A 16,962-nucleotide genomic window follows, 5' to 3' on the forward strand; every position below is an offset into this window, starting at 1 on the left:
CACACATACACACACACACACAGAAACACAGACACACACATAGACATAAACATCCACACACAGACATACACACACACACACACACACACATAGATACACATACATCGACACACACACACACAAACAGACACACACAGACACACACAGACACACATAGACTCACACACACAGAGAGACACACACATGTAGACATACACACAGACACACACACAGACGCACACATACACACACACATATATACACACAGACACACACACACACACACACACATATTTTGCAACATCATTCAAATCTATATGATATTACCTTTATTTCCATTTTATGTTTAGACAAATACACACAATTTTACAACGTCATTCTGATCTCTATGATATTAGCTTTATTGATGTATAGTTATACATGTACTTGCATATCCTGTCAGATATCTTTCTGATCGATGACCCATGTATGATATTAGCTTTATTTCGTGTTGTGTCTAGACATACAAACATCAGGCTTGACGTGAGATCAAAATCATAGAGCAAAGCCACTTCTCTCTCAAACTTTTGAGAGGGTGAAGTTTTTAACAGTAGGCAGACTTGAATTTTTAATCTAAAAGAAATAAATACGCAAAAAGAAGTTATATTAACCCAATACAACCAAACCTGTCGTAAGCGTCCTCACAAAGAAGTAGTAAAAAAAAGCTGCTTAAGACAAATGGCCGATGAATACAGGTGCAATTTTTACAGAGTGTAATTGTTTTATTTTTTCACCATCTGTACTGCTAATTGATGGATGTGTGCTCTAGAATTTTCTCAAAATCACCCTTGTACAATTTCCAGCACACACACCTGACAATAGAATGATAGAGTTATACGCTTCAACAGTCAGTAGCACATGTACAATTTCCAGCACACACACCTGACAATAGAATGATAGAGTTATACGCTTCAACAGTCAGTAGCACATGTACAATTTCCAGCACACACACCTGACAATAGAATGATAGAGTTATACGCTTCAACAGTCAGTAGCACATGTACAATTTCCAGCACACACACCTGACAATAGAATGATAGAGTTATACGCTTCAACAGTCAGTAGCACATGTACAATTTCCAGCACACACACCTGACAATAGAATGATAGAGTTATACGCTTCAACAGTCAGTAGCACATGTACAATTTCCAGCACACACACCTGACAATAGAATGATAGAGTTATACGCTTCAACAGTCAGTAGCACATGTACAATTTCCAGCACACACACCTGACAATAGAATGATAGAGTTATACGCTTCAACAGTCAGTAGCACATGTACAATTTCCAGCACACACACCTGACAATAGAATGATAGAGTTATACGCTTCAACAGTCAGTAGCACATGTACAATTTCCAGCACACACACCTGACAATAGAATGATAGAGTTATACGCTTCAACAGTCAGTAGCACATGTACAATTTCCAGCACACACACCTGACAATAGAATGATAGAGTTATACGCTTCAACAGTCAGTAGCACATGTACAATTTCCAGCACACACACCTGACAATAGAATGATAGAGTTATACGCTTCAACAGTCAGTAGCACATGTACAATTTCCAGCACACACACCTGACAATAGAATGATAGAGTTATACGCTTCAACAGTCAGTAGCACATGTACAATTTCCAGCACACACACCTGACAATAGAATGATAGAGTTATACGCTTCAACAGTCAGTAGCACATGTACAATTTCCAGCACACACACCTGACAATAGAATGATAGAGTTACACGCTTCAACAGTCAGTAGCACATGTACAATTTCCAGCACACACACCTGACAATAGAATGATAGAGTTACACGCTTCAACAGTCAGTAGCACATGTACAATTTCCAGCACACACACCTGACAATAGAATGATAGAGTTACACGCTTCAACAGTCAGTAGCACATGTACAATTTCCAGCACACACACCTGACAATAGAATGATAGAGTTACACGCTTCAACAGTCAGTAGCACATGTACAATTTCCAGCACACACACCTGACAATAGAATGATAGAGTTACACGCTTCAACAGTCAGTAGCACATGTACAATTTCCAGCACACACACCTGACAATAGAATGATAGAGTTACACGCTTCAACAGTCAGTAGCACATGTACAATTTCCAGCACACACACCTGACAATAGAATGATAGAGTTACACGCTTCAACAGTCAGTAGCACATGTACAATTTCCAGCACACACACCTGACAATAGAATGATAGAGTTACACGCTTCAACAGTCAGTAGCACATGTACAATTTCCAGCACACACACCTGACAATAGAATGATAGAGTTACACGCTTCAACAGTCAGTAGCACATGTACAATTTCCAGCACACACACCTGACAATAGAATGATAGAGTTATACGCTTCAACAGTCAGTAGCACATGTACAATTTCCAGCACACACACCTGACAATAGAATGATAGAGTTATACGCTTCAACAGTCAGTAGCACATGTACAATTTCCAGCACACACACCTGACAATAGAATGATAGAGTTATACGCTTCAACAGTCAGTAGCACATGTACAATTTCCAGCACACACACCTGACAATAGAATGATAGAGTTATACGCTTCAACAGTCAGTAGCACATGTACATGTAGGCCTACTTTTAGTACCAGACACTGGTGTTGTCTGAGCTAGACTGCTTATCTGTGAGCTTGTGGCATGATTTTGTTGTGCCAATGTCACTTGGCAATTGGAAAAGGTGTTAATGTGCACATTCAGAGCAAGCTGTTGTAGCGCACGCCTGTCTTGGGCACAAGAGCCGGCCTCCTGTCCAGGACAGGAAAGGATGAGGGAGGGGAGGGGGGGGGGGGGGAGAGTGAAGAAGGGACCGACTGTACTGGCTGGTACAAGAGAGCACCAGCAGTCCAGTCAAGTTGGTAGCAGGTGGAGGGTGGTATGGTGCTATGTAATTTGGAATCTCCCATAGGATTAAGCCAAAAAAGAAAAGGTGCGCGTTTCAGTGAAGGAATTTTGGCGCAATTTTGATGGTTGTTTGAATATGAAAGGTAGGGAGCTATGTATAGGTTTCGACTTTGTGTCACTTCGATCTCCCAGACATTTATTTATTGTCTATGAATAGGTGTTCTTCAAGTTCTTCACCATTCATTTGTGTACAATGCATGTGGGCACTATTTTTAAAAGGCGAAAGCCAAGCTGGTCAAGGAGAAGTTTGGTCTGACTTCGCCCACTCGTGTGAGCCCTCAACATACACCCTATATCCAACATAAATATCTATATAACTATATGTATTGAGAGACACAGATTAACAAAAAAAAACATATTACAAGAAGAATAATCAAATATAGCATTCTCTAGGATAAATCAATCATGAAAATATAGTTATTAAAACTTAAGATATGTCCTCCCGATTATAAAGCATAATTTCTTACACACACGTGTAAGTCATGGCCATTGTAAATCAATATCATCTTCATTTCATTTCAACTTATTTCCGTGTTTATATCCAATTAGGGTTCAAGCACACTATCCTGGGCACACATGTTAGCTTTTTGTGTCTGTCTGTCCAGGACAGTGACTTAGGGGTCAGTTTCATAGTGGTTATAGTGAGAGAGAAGAGGGTATAGTGGTCTTACACCTACCCATTAAGACATTAAAACATGCTCTGGGTTGGAGCCGGTACCGGGCTGTGAACCCTGTACCTACCAGCCTTATGCCTGATGGCTTAACCACGACACCACCGAGGCTGGTATATTGTCTTCAACATATGTGGTAGATCACATCTGAGCATTGTGATTGGTTGTTCTGAGGCATATGACCCAAGTGTTTCAAGTGACCATAAATGGATGACATCATTTTAGAGGGCATCGATCATTTATGTCTATGACATGATTAATTAACTCATACACTTTCAACCTAATGCTGCGGCTTTTTGTTTTTCCATTAAACTATATTAAAAATTACTTTTTAAGGTTGTATAATAAATAGAATAATATATACATTTGTGTCCATTGGAGATGATTTATATTACAATTAACTCATGGTTCCCAAAAGTATTTAACTTGCATTTGCTCGTTAGATACATTTGGGAACAACTCGTAAAATAAATCTCCAAGTAGTCCAATAAGTACTCACTGACAAGTATTATAATTCTCTGTTTATACGGATGTATGTATACTACCAAATCAAATATTATAGACAACAAAGGTAACATATGTAGCTAAAACTACTACCTGCAGCATAACAATCGATGTAAACACCACAGATATAAATACTACCACCCCTCACCCTTAAACCCACTCTCCTGAACAGACAGCCCAGATAGCTGAGGTGTGTGCCCAGGAAGCGTGCTTGAACCTTAATTGGATGTAAGCATCCGACGCCATATAACCATAAATAAAATGTGTTGAGTGCGTCGTTAAATAAAAACATTTCCTGGATGTAAGCATGAAAGTAAGTTGAAATTAAATAAATCAATCAAGCAAAGTATTGAACGTTTAGTTTTGAACTTGATTTAGTATCAGTAGGCCATACGCATGTCTATGAGTCACTTTAAACAATTCCTGGGGCTCTTGTGGGATGAGTCATGCAGTCTGACAAAAGCAAAGTGATCAGTAATAGTGATAAGCTTATAAATACATGTATTAGCACTTTCACTGATAAATCAATCGACATAAACACCATAGATATAAATACTACCACCCCTCACACTTAAAGTGAATCAGAAAAAAATGGGGGTCAAGCTGCTCATTTCTGAGATAACGGGTAACGTCTATGACTACCCTAGTTCCACACAGAATCTGAGTACTTTTTTTTACAGGTAGCCCATACATGTTTCAAGCACAAGGCTATTTGACACAGTGGCACTAGATGAAATAAAATTGCATATTTTTTTTACCAAGATGAAACTATTTTTTTAACAACCAATACACTCACATTTATCACCAATCACAGGACTTGTGGTGTTTACTTGTCTATCAAAAATTGGGTGCACCTCGAACTTTGGCCCAGCCGGAAGTTATTTGGTATAATTCTACCTATAATACAAAGTACAAAACATTTTTCATAAATTGTAATTTTTGTCAAGTTCTGTGTTTCTGGTTGCCCTGGTTTATGTAATAACTCAAAGGTACATCTGCCTCAGACTATTGGGTCAGTTGCTTTAATACACTGAAACTGAATAATTATGACTCATCATAGAATTTTTTTTTTTTTTTTAAACTGGATGCTCGATTCTAGCTAAATGCTTATCATAAATAAATTTAAAATATACTTGAGATTGTAAACGTCTTTAAATAACCTGTATTTCTTGTGTTTTCAGCTACTAATGAGCAGAATCTCGGAAGTCCGTTCACACTGCATGACTTCTTTGATGAAAACATAAAGCCAAAAGATTTTCCAGTGCAGTGGGCCAAAGGTATCATTTTTCATAGATGCTCTGTGGGGTTTTTTTATTTTTATTTAACTACACCACTAGAGCACATTGATTTTTTATCTTATCATCGGCTATTGGATGTCAAACATATGGTCATTCTGACACTGTTTTTTAGAGGAAACCCACTTTTGCCACATAGGCTACTCTTTTATGACAAGCAGCAAGGGATCTTTTATTTGCCCTTCCCACAGGCAGGATAGCACAAACCATGGCCTTTGTTATGGATCACTGGTCAGTGCAAGTGGTTTACACCTACCCACTGGGCCTTGTGGAACACTCACTCAGGGTTTGGAGTCTGTATCTAGCTTAAAAATTCCATGCCTCGACTGGGATCCGAACCCAGTACCTACCAGCCTGTAGACTGATGGCCTAACCATGATGCCACCAAGGCCGGTAGATAGATGCTCTGTGGGTAGATGCAGACAACAAGGGGAGAGTTATGATTTAACATTTAAACCTTTAGACCTAAATCGGGTATGGGGACCAATATTCTTGCAACATGTCTTCATGGTTTTTAGAAGACTGTGAACATGTGACTTTAAGATTTACCAGTATTATGTACGATGGTTGAGCCGGCTTACTCATATTGTGCATTTCAGGAATATGCACAAGATGGCTGATTATGGTTCTTTAAGTTTGATAAAAGGAGGATTCATCACAAATGTGGGGTTTTTTATGTGAAAAATATCAACTGATTAATTAGACGAGATTGATATTTTGCATACTAAAAAACACAAGTAGCAAATTCTATTTATCCTATAGGGTGTATACTACCAAATCAAATCCCATAGATGACAATAGTAACATATGTGGCTAAAACTCCTACCTGCAACGTATCAATCGACATAAATGCCATGGATATAAATACTACCACCCCTCACACTTGAAGTGAATCAGAAAAAAATGGGGATCAAGCTGCTCATTTCTGAGATAACGGGTAGCGTCTATGACTACCCTAGTTCCACACAAAATTCGAGTACTGTTTTTTTACAGGTACCCCATACATGTTTCAAGCACAAGGCTACTTGACACATTGGTACTAGATGAAATAAAATTGCATATTTTTTTTACCCAGATGAAACTATTATTTTTTACAACCAACACACTCACATTTATAACCAATCACAGGACTTGTGGTGTTCACTTCTCTATCAAAAGTTCGGTGCACCTCAAACTTTGACCAAGCCGGAAGTTATTTGGTTTAGTACTACCTATAAGACTTGTAAATAAACACACCAACTGCAAACAAGCCACAACACAGAAGTAAGCCGATGTGAAGACCTACATGTACTACACGTTATGCTATTACGGGGTGAATGGGATGTATAGTACAGTGGTAAAGTGCTTGCATGATGCACGGTCGGTCTAGGATCAATCCCCATCAGTGACCCATGTTGGGCTATTTCTCATTCCAGCCAGTGCACCACGACTGGTATGTTAATTTATTATTAAAGACTGTGGTACATACATATATGTATAAAAGATCACTTGCTTCTAATGGAAAAATGTAGCGGGTTTCCTTTCTAAGACTATGTGTGAGAATCACCAAACACCTGCATTGTCATTTTCATTTCAACTTCAATTTATTTCCGTTCTTATATCCAATTAAGGTTCAAGCACGCTGTCTTGAGCACACACCTCAGCTATCTGGGCTGTCTGTCCAGGACAGTGGGTTAGTTGTTAGTGGTTAGTGAGAGAGAAGAGGGTGTAGTGGTCTTACACCTACCCACTGAATCATTAAAACTCGCTCTGGGTGGGAGCCGGTACCGGGCTGTGAACCCTGTACCTACCAGCCTTATGTCTGATGGCTTAACCACAACACCATGCACCGAGGCCAGTTGTCATTTTCAATTCTTGTTGTACATTTAAGCTTTGTCACAACTGAGCATAAGTCAGTCATTAAATAAGTTGAAGATAAATGACTGAGTTCTGATGTGTAGATGCCGTGCTTTAGGTTTAATTAATTCTGGCACAATAGGTTGTTTGTCTGTTCTGAGTACACTGAGGTCTTTTTAGCGCAGTAACATTATTAACAGCAGATGAAGAGTTGTGGATATTTATAAATTCATTTCAAGTTATTTCAATCTAATTAAAGCTTAACATTTCAGTGGTTTTAAGGCAGAATGTTTTCAATTCATCATGTTTTCAATTCATCATGTTTTCAATTCATCATGTTTGTACTAATTTTGGATGTGATTAATTCATCATGTTTGTACTAATTTTGGATGTGATTAATTCATCATGTTTGTACTAATTTTGGATGTGATTAATTCATCATGTTTGTACTAATTTTGGATGTGATTAATTGAAACGTATGTATTTTGGGCTGAACATTTATTACCTTCACGACCGGCCTCGGTGGCGTCGTGGTTAGGCCATCGGTCTACAGGCTGGTAGGTACTGGGTTCGGATCCCAGTCGAGGCATGGGATTTTTAATCGAGATACCGACTCCAAACCCTAAGTGAGTGCTCCGCAAGGCTCATTGGGTAGGTGTAAACCACTTACACCGACCAGTGATCCATAATTGGTTCAACAAAGGCCATGGTTTGTGCTATCCTGCCTGTGGGAAGCACAAATAAAAGATCCCTTGCTGCCTGTGGTAAAAGAGTAGCCTATGTGGTGACAGCGGGTTTCCCCTAAACAACAGTGTGTCAGAATGACCATATGTTTGACGTCCAACAGCCGATGATAAGATAAAAAATCAATGTGCTCTAGTGGCGTCGTTAAATAAAACAAACTTTTTTATTACCTTCATAGTAAAGCCATGAAATGGACAGTTTCACAGTGATTGACAGTTTCACAGTGATTGATGATTGACAGTTTCACAGTGATTGACAGTTTCACGGTGATTGACAGTTTCACGGTGATTGACAGTTTCACTGTGGTCGACAGTTTCACAGTGATTGACAGTTTCACGGTGATTGACAGTTTCATGGTGATTGATGATTGACAGTTTCACGGTGATTGACAGTTTCACGGTGATTGACAGTTTCACAGTGATTGACGATTGACAGTTTCACAGTGATTGACAGTTTCACGGTGATTGACAATTGACAGTTTCACGGTGATTGACAGTTTCACGGTGATTGACGATTGAGTTTCACAGTGATTGACAGTTTCACAGTGATTGACAGTTTCACAGTGATTGACAGTTTCATGGTGATTGACATGATAATTATATACAATTGTTTAACTCTAAGTACATCTATTTTGAGCACTATATATTTTGTCCAAACATTTGTTGTTAAAGGGACACACCCTAGTTTTTAAACACTTAGGCATATTTTTCACTATTAGAGCCATTCATGATCACTGAAATCAAACATTACTTATACTGTATTGTTTAGATTATCTATTTCTGTACAACCGAAGTGTTTCTGGTCATCCTGGTGTTTCTAATATTACAAAATGCATATTTTATATTTTTAAAAACACACATGCGTCTGAGAACAAGCGGTTATTGATTCGAGTTCTAGTCTATTTTTTAAGGATATTTTCCAGTGTTAATATCACAGACTCTTGTTTCACATTGTAACTTTATCCAAGTGTGTTACAGGTTTGTAGATTAACTACCATAAACTTAGTGTCCATTTTTACGAGTTGAAACTAGGGTCTGTCCCTTTAAGTACATGTAGTTGACCATAAGCTACTTAGTGCTGCTGTGAAAGTCTTCAAACTACTATAAGTGGTCTTTGGTTGTCATGGGGACAGGGCGTAGCTCAGTGATAAAGCGCTCACCCGATGCACAGTCATACATTGATTTATAACTGTCGGTGGGCCTACATTGGGCTGCTTCTCATTCAGACCAGTGCACCACTAGTATATCAAAGGCTGTGGTATGTGCTATCCTGTCTTTGGGATGGTGCATATAAAAGATCCCTTGTTACTAATGAAAAAATAGACCCTTTCCTGTCCTGGAAGGAGGAGCTGGCATAAGTCGACACCTGCGCCCAGGACAGGTGTGCACTGCAACAGCTTGCTCTGAATGTGTACGTTGAGCCCTATGACCTGACCTGACCTGACCTGACCTGACCTGACCTGACCTAATGGAAAAATAGACCCTTTCCTGTCCTGGAAGGAGGAGCTGGCATAAGTCGACACCTGCGCCCAGGACAGGTGTGCACTGCAACAGCTTGCTCTGAATGTGTACGTTGAGCCCTATGACCTGACCTGACCTGACCTGACCTGACCTGACCTGACCTAATGGAAAAATAGACCCTTTCCTGTCCTGGAAGGAGGAGCTGGCATAAGTCGACACCTGCGCCCAGGACAGGTGTGCACTGCAACAGCTTGCTCTGAATGTGTACGTTGAGCCCTATGACCTGACCTGACCTGACCTGACCTGACCTGACCTGACCTAATGAAAAAATAGACCCTTTCCTGTCCTGGAAGGAGGAGCTGGCATAAGTCGACACCTGCGCCCAGGACAGGTGTGCACTGCAACAGCTTGCTCTGAATGTGTACGTTGAGCCCTATGACCTGACCTGACCTGACCTGACCTGACCTGACCTGACCTAATGGAAAAATAGACCCTTTCCTGTCCTGGAAGGAGGAGCTGGCATAAGTCGACACCTGCGCCCAGGACAGGTGTGCACTGCAACAGCTTGCTCTGAATGTGTACGTTGAGCCCTATGACCTGACCTGACCTGACCTGACCTGACCTGACCTGACCTAATGGAAAAATATAGCAGGTTTCAGAATTACCAGTGCACCATGACTAATATATCAAAGGCTGTGGTATGTGCTATCCTGTCTATGGGATGGTGGATATAAAAGATCCCTTACTACTAATGTTTCCTCTCTTAGACTATACAATGTCATGTATGTCTATATTATTAAACGTTTGACATCCAATAGCCGATGATTAATAAATCAATGTGCTATATCGGCATCATTAAACAAAACAAACTTTAAAGGCATATTGTCGCGGATTTAAGGACCTTATTTCTCTAAAAATGGATAATAAATAAAACTTACATTAATTGTTGGAAAACAAATCTAGCTATTGCATCACCTTAACTGAACCATGATGGAGTGAAATCCATGTCAACCCTCTTGGCAATTTTAGTTTTTGAACTATTGCCATAATTCAATTATTTTTACAAAATATCATTAATAAATGGAGTATGGTGGTTATGAAGATGGTTAAATAAAGTACATTTAGGAACAAATCAAATTATTTTTGTTCCGGTAATACTTTGTTAGACCATTAAATAGGTTAGTGGTCTGTGACAATATGCCATTAAATAGGTCAGTGATCTGTGACAATATGCCATTAAATAGGTCAATGATCTGTGACAATATGCCTTTAAGTTCGGTGGTCATTTAATTGACCATGACTGCATGACTGCATAACACAAGTGAATGTAAATGTTTGTTACATCTGTCACTGCCAGTTAAAAGTTTACTTCAAATTAAGATAGCCTGGCTGATAATGGAATGTTTTTAATGTCAGCATTCAGTAGCTTATTATCATCTGAACCTATACAAAGTTTGTTCTGCTAGTCTTAGAGAGGAAACCCGCTACATGTTTCCATTATGTCATGTCATGTCATAGGGTTTTATGTGCACATTCCATAAGCAGCAAGGAATCTTTTATATGCACCATCTCACAGACAGAATAACATGAACCACAACCTTTGATATAACAGTTGTGGCACAATAGTTGGAATGGGAAAAACTAAACCAGAGAATGGGTCCACTGAGGGGATTTGATCCTATGACACAAGCACCACAGGGAAGCGCTCTTCCAGCTGAGCCACTCTGAATACAACAGCAATTTTTTTTTAATGAAATATATTTGTTTAAAAACACCTCAGCACATTTTTAACTATGTCTATTTGCTTGTCTAACCTGTGGTTATTTTGACATTTGGTTGATATAAAAAGAGAAAGAAAAAAAGTTTGTTTTGTTTAAAAACACAATTAAGAGCACACTGATTAATCATCAGCAATTCAAATGTTTGATCATTCTGAAACGTACATGTAGTCATCAGAGGAAACCCGCTACATTTTTCCTAATGCAGCAAAAGGGATCTTTTATATACACTTTCCCACAGACAGGAGAGCACATACCACGACCTTTGACCAGTTGTGGTGCACTGGTTTGAATGAGAAAAAATCCAATCACTTGAATGGATCTACCGAGGTGGTTCGATCCTGCCACGCAAGCACCTCAAGCGAGCACTCAACCGACTGGGCTAAGTCCCACCCCTAAAAAGAGAAAAGCTGCTGCTGCCACAATTAAACAACAAGGGCTCTTTTATAAGCACTCTCACATAGACAGGACAGGGCATACCACAACCTCTAATGTAGCAGGCTTGGAGAACTGGTTGGAACAGGACAAAAACCTGAGTCCATTGAGAGGAATTGATCCTACAACCAAATACACCTCAGGCAACATTTGTTTCCAGAAATATCTTGATGCAATAGTGATCAAAATACACGATAGGGATTTTCGAAGCTATCTTAACCCTACGAAAAACGTAAAACCATTGTAGGCAATGATGTGACTGCAGCAAACACCATAATGACATCATAGCTTACGATAGCTTCGAAAATATGGGCTCAGCTATTTAAAATTTTAAAATTTGCTGAAATTGTAATGTCAGTCAGCATGGAGTTGCCCAGATGATTAAAAAATGTTTCTTTGTTTATTTGAGCATGTGACAAGTTCTACTATCGGAATGAAGGGTCTTTACTCGAATGTTTCTTTGTTTATTTGAGCAGGTGACAAGTTCTACTATCGGAATGAAGAAGGGTCTTTACTCGAATATGACTGTGCTTCCAACACCACTACCCTCATCATGGATAACGTCACTTTTGTAAGAATTCTTTACATTAACACATATTCCAACCATCATCATAGTTTAACTAATTCCTATTACATTAGCACATATTACATATCTCTCATCATGGATATAAGAATTCTTATTGCATTAGCACATATTACAATTTTCATCATAGATAATTATGTCACTTTTGAAAGAATTCTTATTTTATTAACGTAGATTACATCTGTCATTATACTATAATAATTCTTATTACATTAACACATATTCCAACTGGATATAAGAATTCGTAATACATTAATTAACACATATTACAACCCTCATCATAGATATAAGAATTTTTATTACATTAACACATATTCCAACCCTTATAATAGATAATTATGTCACTTTTGTAAGAATTCTTATTTTATTAACGTAGATTACATCTGTCATTATACTATAATAATTCTTATTACATTAACACATATTCCAACCCTTATAATAGATAATATGTCACTTTTGTAAGAATTCTTATTACATTAACACATATTCCAACTGGATATAAGAATTCGTAATACATTAATTAACACATATTACAACCCTCATCATAGATATAAGAATTTTTATTACATTAACACATATTACAATTCTCATCATAGATGTAAGAATTCTTATCACATTATATTCTCATCATGAATAATGTCACTTTTGTTAGAATTCTTATTACTCTATACGTATTGCTATTTCGAGACCATAATGTTTGCTGTGAAGGTCACAATGATATATTTTTTGATGAGTTGCAAAGAGATATACTTTAATTAACTGACCACTAATTATAAGCCATCTGACCATGGTGAGTGCACATGTGTGAGTGTGTGTGTGTGTGTGTGTGTGTGTGTGTGTGTGTGTATGTGTATGTGCATGTGTGCATGTGTGTGTGTGTGAGAGTGTTTGTGTGTTAGTATTAAAAGGTCAGTAGATATAATCCTCTATTCTTGTTTCTTTTCAGAGAAATTTGGATACAGGACACTATACAGTTTCCCCAGATCGGCAATATGTCATGTTAAAACATGATGTGATACCAGTAAGTAAATGGAAATATGTCATGTTAAAACATGATGTGATGCCAGTAAGTAAATGGAAATATATCATGTTAAAACATGATGTGATACCAGTAAGTAAATGGAAATATGTCATGTTAAAACATGATGTGATACCAGTAAGTAAATGGAAATATGTCATGTTAAAACATGATGTGATACCAGTAAGTAAATGGAAATATGTCATGTTAAAACATGTGATGCCAGTAAGTAAATGGAAATATGTCATGTTAAAACATGATGTGATGCCAGTAAGTATAAGGCAATATATGTCATGTTAAAACATGATGTGATGCCAGTAAGTAAATGGCAATATGTCATGTTAAAACATGATGTGATGCCAGTAAGTAAATGGAAATATGTCATGTTAAAACATGATGTGATGCCAGTAAGTAAATGGAAATATGTCATGTTAAAACATGATGTGATGCCAGTAAGTATATGGCAATATGCCATGTTAAAACATGATGTGATGCCAGTAAGTATATGGCAATATGTCATGATAAAACATGATGTGATACCAGTAAGTATATGGCAATATGTCATGTTAAAACATGATGTGATGCCAGTAAGTATATGGCAATATATGTCATGTTAAAACATAATGTATACATAGTATATGAGAAATATATTACAATATTGCATATTAAAACATGATGTGATACTGGTAAGTATATGGCAATATATGTAGTGTTAAAACATAATGTATACATAGTATATGAGAAATATATTACAATATGGCATATTAAAACATGATGTGATACCAGTAAGTATATGGCAATATGTCATGTTAAAACATGATGTGATGCCAGTAAGTATATGGCAATATATGTCATGTTAAAACATAATGTATACATAGTATATGAGAAATATATTACAATATGGCATATTAAAACATGATGTGATACCGGTAAGTATATGGCAATATATGTAGTGTTAAAACATAATGTATACATAGTATATGAAAAATATATTACAATATGGCATATTAAAACATGATGTGATACCAGTAAGTATATGGCAATATGTCATGATAAAACATGATGTGATACCGGTAAGTATATGGCAATATATGTCATGTTAAAACATAATGTATACATAGTATGTGAGAAATATATTACAATATGGCATATTAAAACATCATATGTTACCAAAAGTATATGACAATGTCATATTAAAACATGATATGTTACCAAAAGTATATGACAATGTCATATTAAAACATGATGTGATACCAGTAAATAAATGACAATATTTATCAATTATTGACCGTCGTTGAGGGCAATATCATGTTTTATGGACCGAAGAAATTGATATCTTTGGTTCGTAAAACATGATATTGCCCGAAATGTGGTCAATAATTGTTTATTACATAATGTCATTCATAAGACTCGTACATTCCTGCTTTATTTATCAGAATCGGAATACGCCAACACTTATAATTTCTCGTAATGCGTTAAAACTGATGGGATTTAGTGACATCACATAATCCTATGACATTGTATGACATGCAGAGGAATGTGGAAATAAACAGTTGAAACATTAGCAAGACAAAAAATCTATTCAAGACATTATAACCAGCAAGAGCGCCAAAATCGTATTAATAGCAAAATAAAACACAAAATGTGATAAATCTGAACATATATTTATACTGAACAGTTACCGATAATCTTCAAATTCATTTTTATTTATAACATAAAATCTTGTGAGTGCCAATTCCAACTGCATTTTGATGTATCATGAACGTTTCTAAATCTGTGATATATTCCATACACAGTTTGATGATTACTGACCTTGTTTTTGTCGTATTTGTGGAATTAAACTCGGTATGACTAAATATGTTATCTTTTTGTTGAAGGACAGTAAAGCGTTTTGTCACACGATTGTGCTTGTTTACATTAGAATTAGCAGTTCATGTTGCATGACGTTACATACTCATTAATTGGGTAGAATTTTGTCTCATCTTTATTTTCATTGGTCAGGGCAATGTCACTTATGATGGACTGGTGAGACCGTCTCAGGGCAATATCACTATTTACGGATGGTCATGTAACTGGTTTTTGACCAATAAGAATACAGATATATTTTCATTATGTAATAAATCATTTTAAAACATGTGGTATTAATAAGTAGTCTATAATAGTATGTCATATTAAAACATAATGTGTATATATAAGTACCAGTATGTATATATCAATATGTCATGTCAAAATATGATGTCTTTCCAGGAAGTATATGTAATATTAAAACATTATGTGATACCAGTAAATACAAATGTATATGACAAATGGTAATAAAACATATTCTTTACTGTATGCTGACCCAACCAAAAAAACATAAAATCACACCAGTATTCTTTTAAACTGATTTATATATTGTGTTACTTACATGTATTTGTTTCTTCACATACATGTACCTGTAGAAGAACTTGAAGATGATTAAAAACTGTTGGGTACATTCATACATGTACACACCGGCCTCGGTGGCGTCGTGGCAGGCCATCGGTCTACAGGCAGGTAGGTACTGGGTTCGGATCCCAGTCGAGGCATGGGATTTTTAATCCAGATACCGACTCCAAACCCTGAGTGAGTGCTCCGCAAGGCTCAATGGGTAGGTGTAAACCACTTGCACCGACCATAACTGGTTCAACAAAGGCCATGGTTTGTGCTATCCTGCCTGTGGGAAGCGCAAATAAAAGATCCCTTGCTGCTAATCGGAAGAGTAGCCCATGTAGTGGCGACAGCGGGTTTCCTCTTAGAATCTGTGTGGTCCTTAACCATATGTCTGACGCCATATAACCGTAAATAAAATGTGTTGAGTGCATTGTTAAATAAAACATTTCTTTCTTTTCTTTCATACATGTACACATGACTTTTTTTAAAATTTGTTTAATTCCTTCTGTTTCAGATTTTCCGTCATTCCACACTAGCTTCCTATTCTTTATATGACATAAACACAAAGTGAGTTTTATCGTTATACTAGATATAACCTGTGCTATGCATGGCAAAGTTTAGATCAGCTATGGTGGTCTTACAGTGAGTCTCCCCCCCCCCCCCACCCCCTCAAAGAGAGTACCTTTTAACATGCCCCATAGCACTAAAAATACAACGGCCATATTTTTGTTCCAGCCAGCACACCACGACTGGTATATATCAAAGGCTGTGGTATGTACTATCCTGTCTGTGGGATGGTTCATATAAAAAATCCCTTTCTACTAACGTTTCCTCTCAATTACTGTGTCAAAATGATGTTTGACATCCAGTAGTCAATGATTAACAATTCAATGTACTCTAGTGGTGTTGTTAGACAAAACAAACTTTGTCAAGATTTGTTAGTTTCATTATAAGATTCTCTTTCAATATTTACAGTTTTATAAAAAAAAATTAGATTTGCATAGTTCAGTAATAATACAGTCATCTCCACTTATTTGCACATCGGTTTATAGCATAATTCGGTTAATCGACTATTTTCACCCAACACGGAACCATTTGCCCTTGTAACACTACAAAACATCCGGTTAATTGCACAGTCTACAGGCTATATATCGGTTATTTGCACATATAAATAACGATTTAAAAAAAAAAAAATTTGTGTGCTAAATTAATGTCACAAATGACTGAGAATGTCTATCAAACTTTGGCAAAAAAACTCAA

At 37.1% G+C, this 16,962-nt stretch overlaps 1 protein-coding gene across 7 annotated transcripts in view; it reads left to right on the top strand.

Moving 5' to 3' along the window:
• The window catches only part of LOC121387331 (dipeptidyl peptidase 4-like), a 268,837-nt gene that overhangs the window by 220,722 nt on the left and 31,153 nt on the right, over window positions 1-16,962 (top strand). For 6 of the 7 annotated variants that reach the window (XM_041518372.1, XM_041518371.1, XM_041518368.1 and 3 more), the window contains 4 exons: window positions 5,323-5,418; window positions 12,163-12,260; window positions 13,219-13,293; window positions 16,217-16,269. In XM_041518372.1, coding sequence (XP_041374306.1) covers window positions 5,323-5,418; window positions 12,163-12,260; window positions 13,219-13,293; window positions 16,217-16,269 — 322 coding nt within the window. The remainder of the gene's footprint in view (window positions 1-5,322; window positions 5,419-12,162; window positions 12,261-13,218; window positions 13,294-16,216; window positions 16,270-16,962) is intronic. The other variant, XM_041518369.1, reaches the window with a different exon arrangement.

Source organism: Gigantopelta aegis, chromosome 13 (assembly GCF_016097555.1).
Source record: "Gigantopelta aegis isolate Gae_Host chromosome 13, Gae_host_genome, whole genome shotgun sequence".
NCBI classification, from domain to species: domain Eukaryota; kingdom Metazoa; phylum Mollusca; class Gastropoda; order Neomphalida; family Peltospiridae; genus Gigantopelta; species Gigantopelta aegis.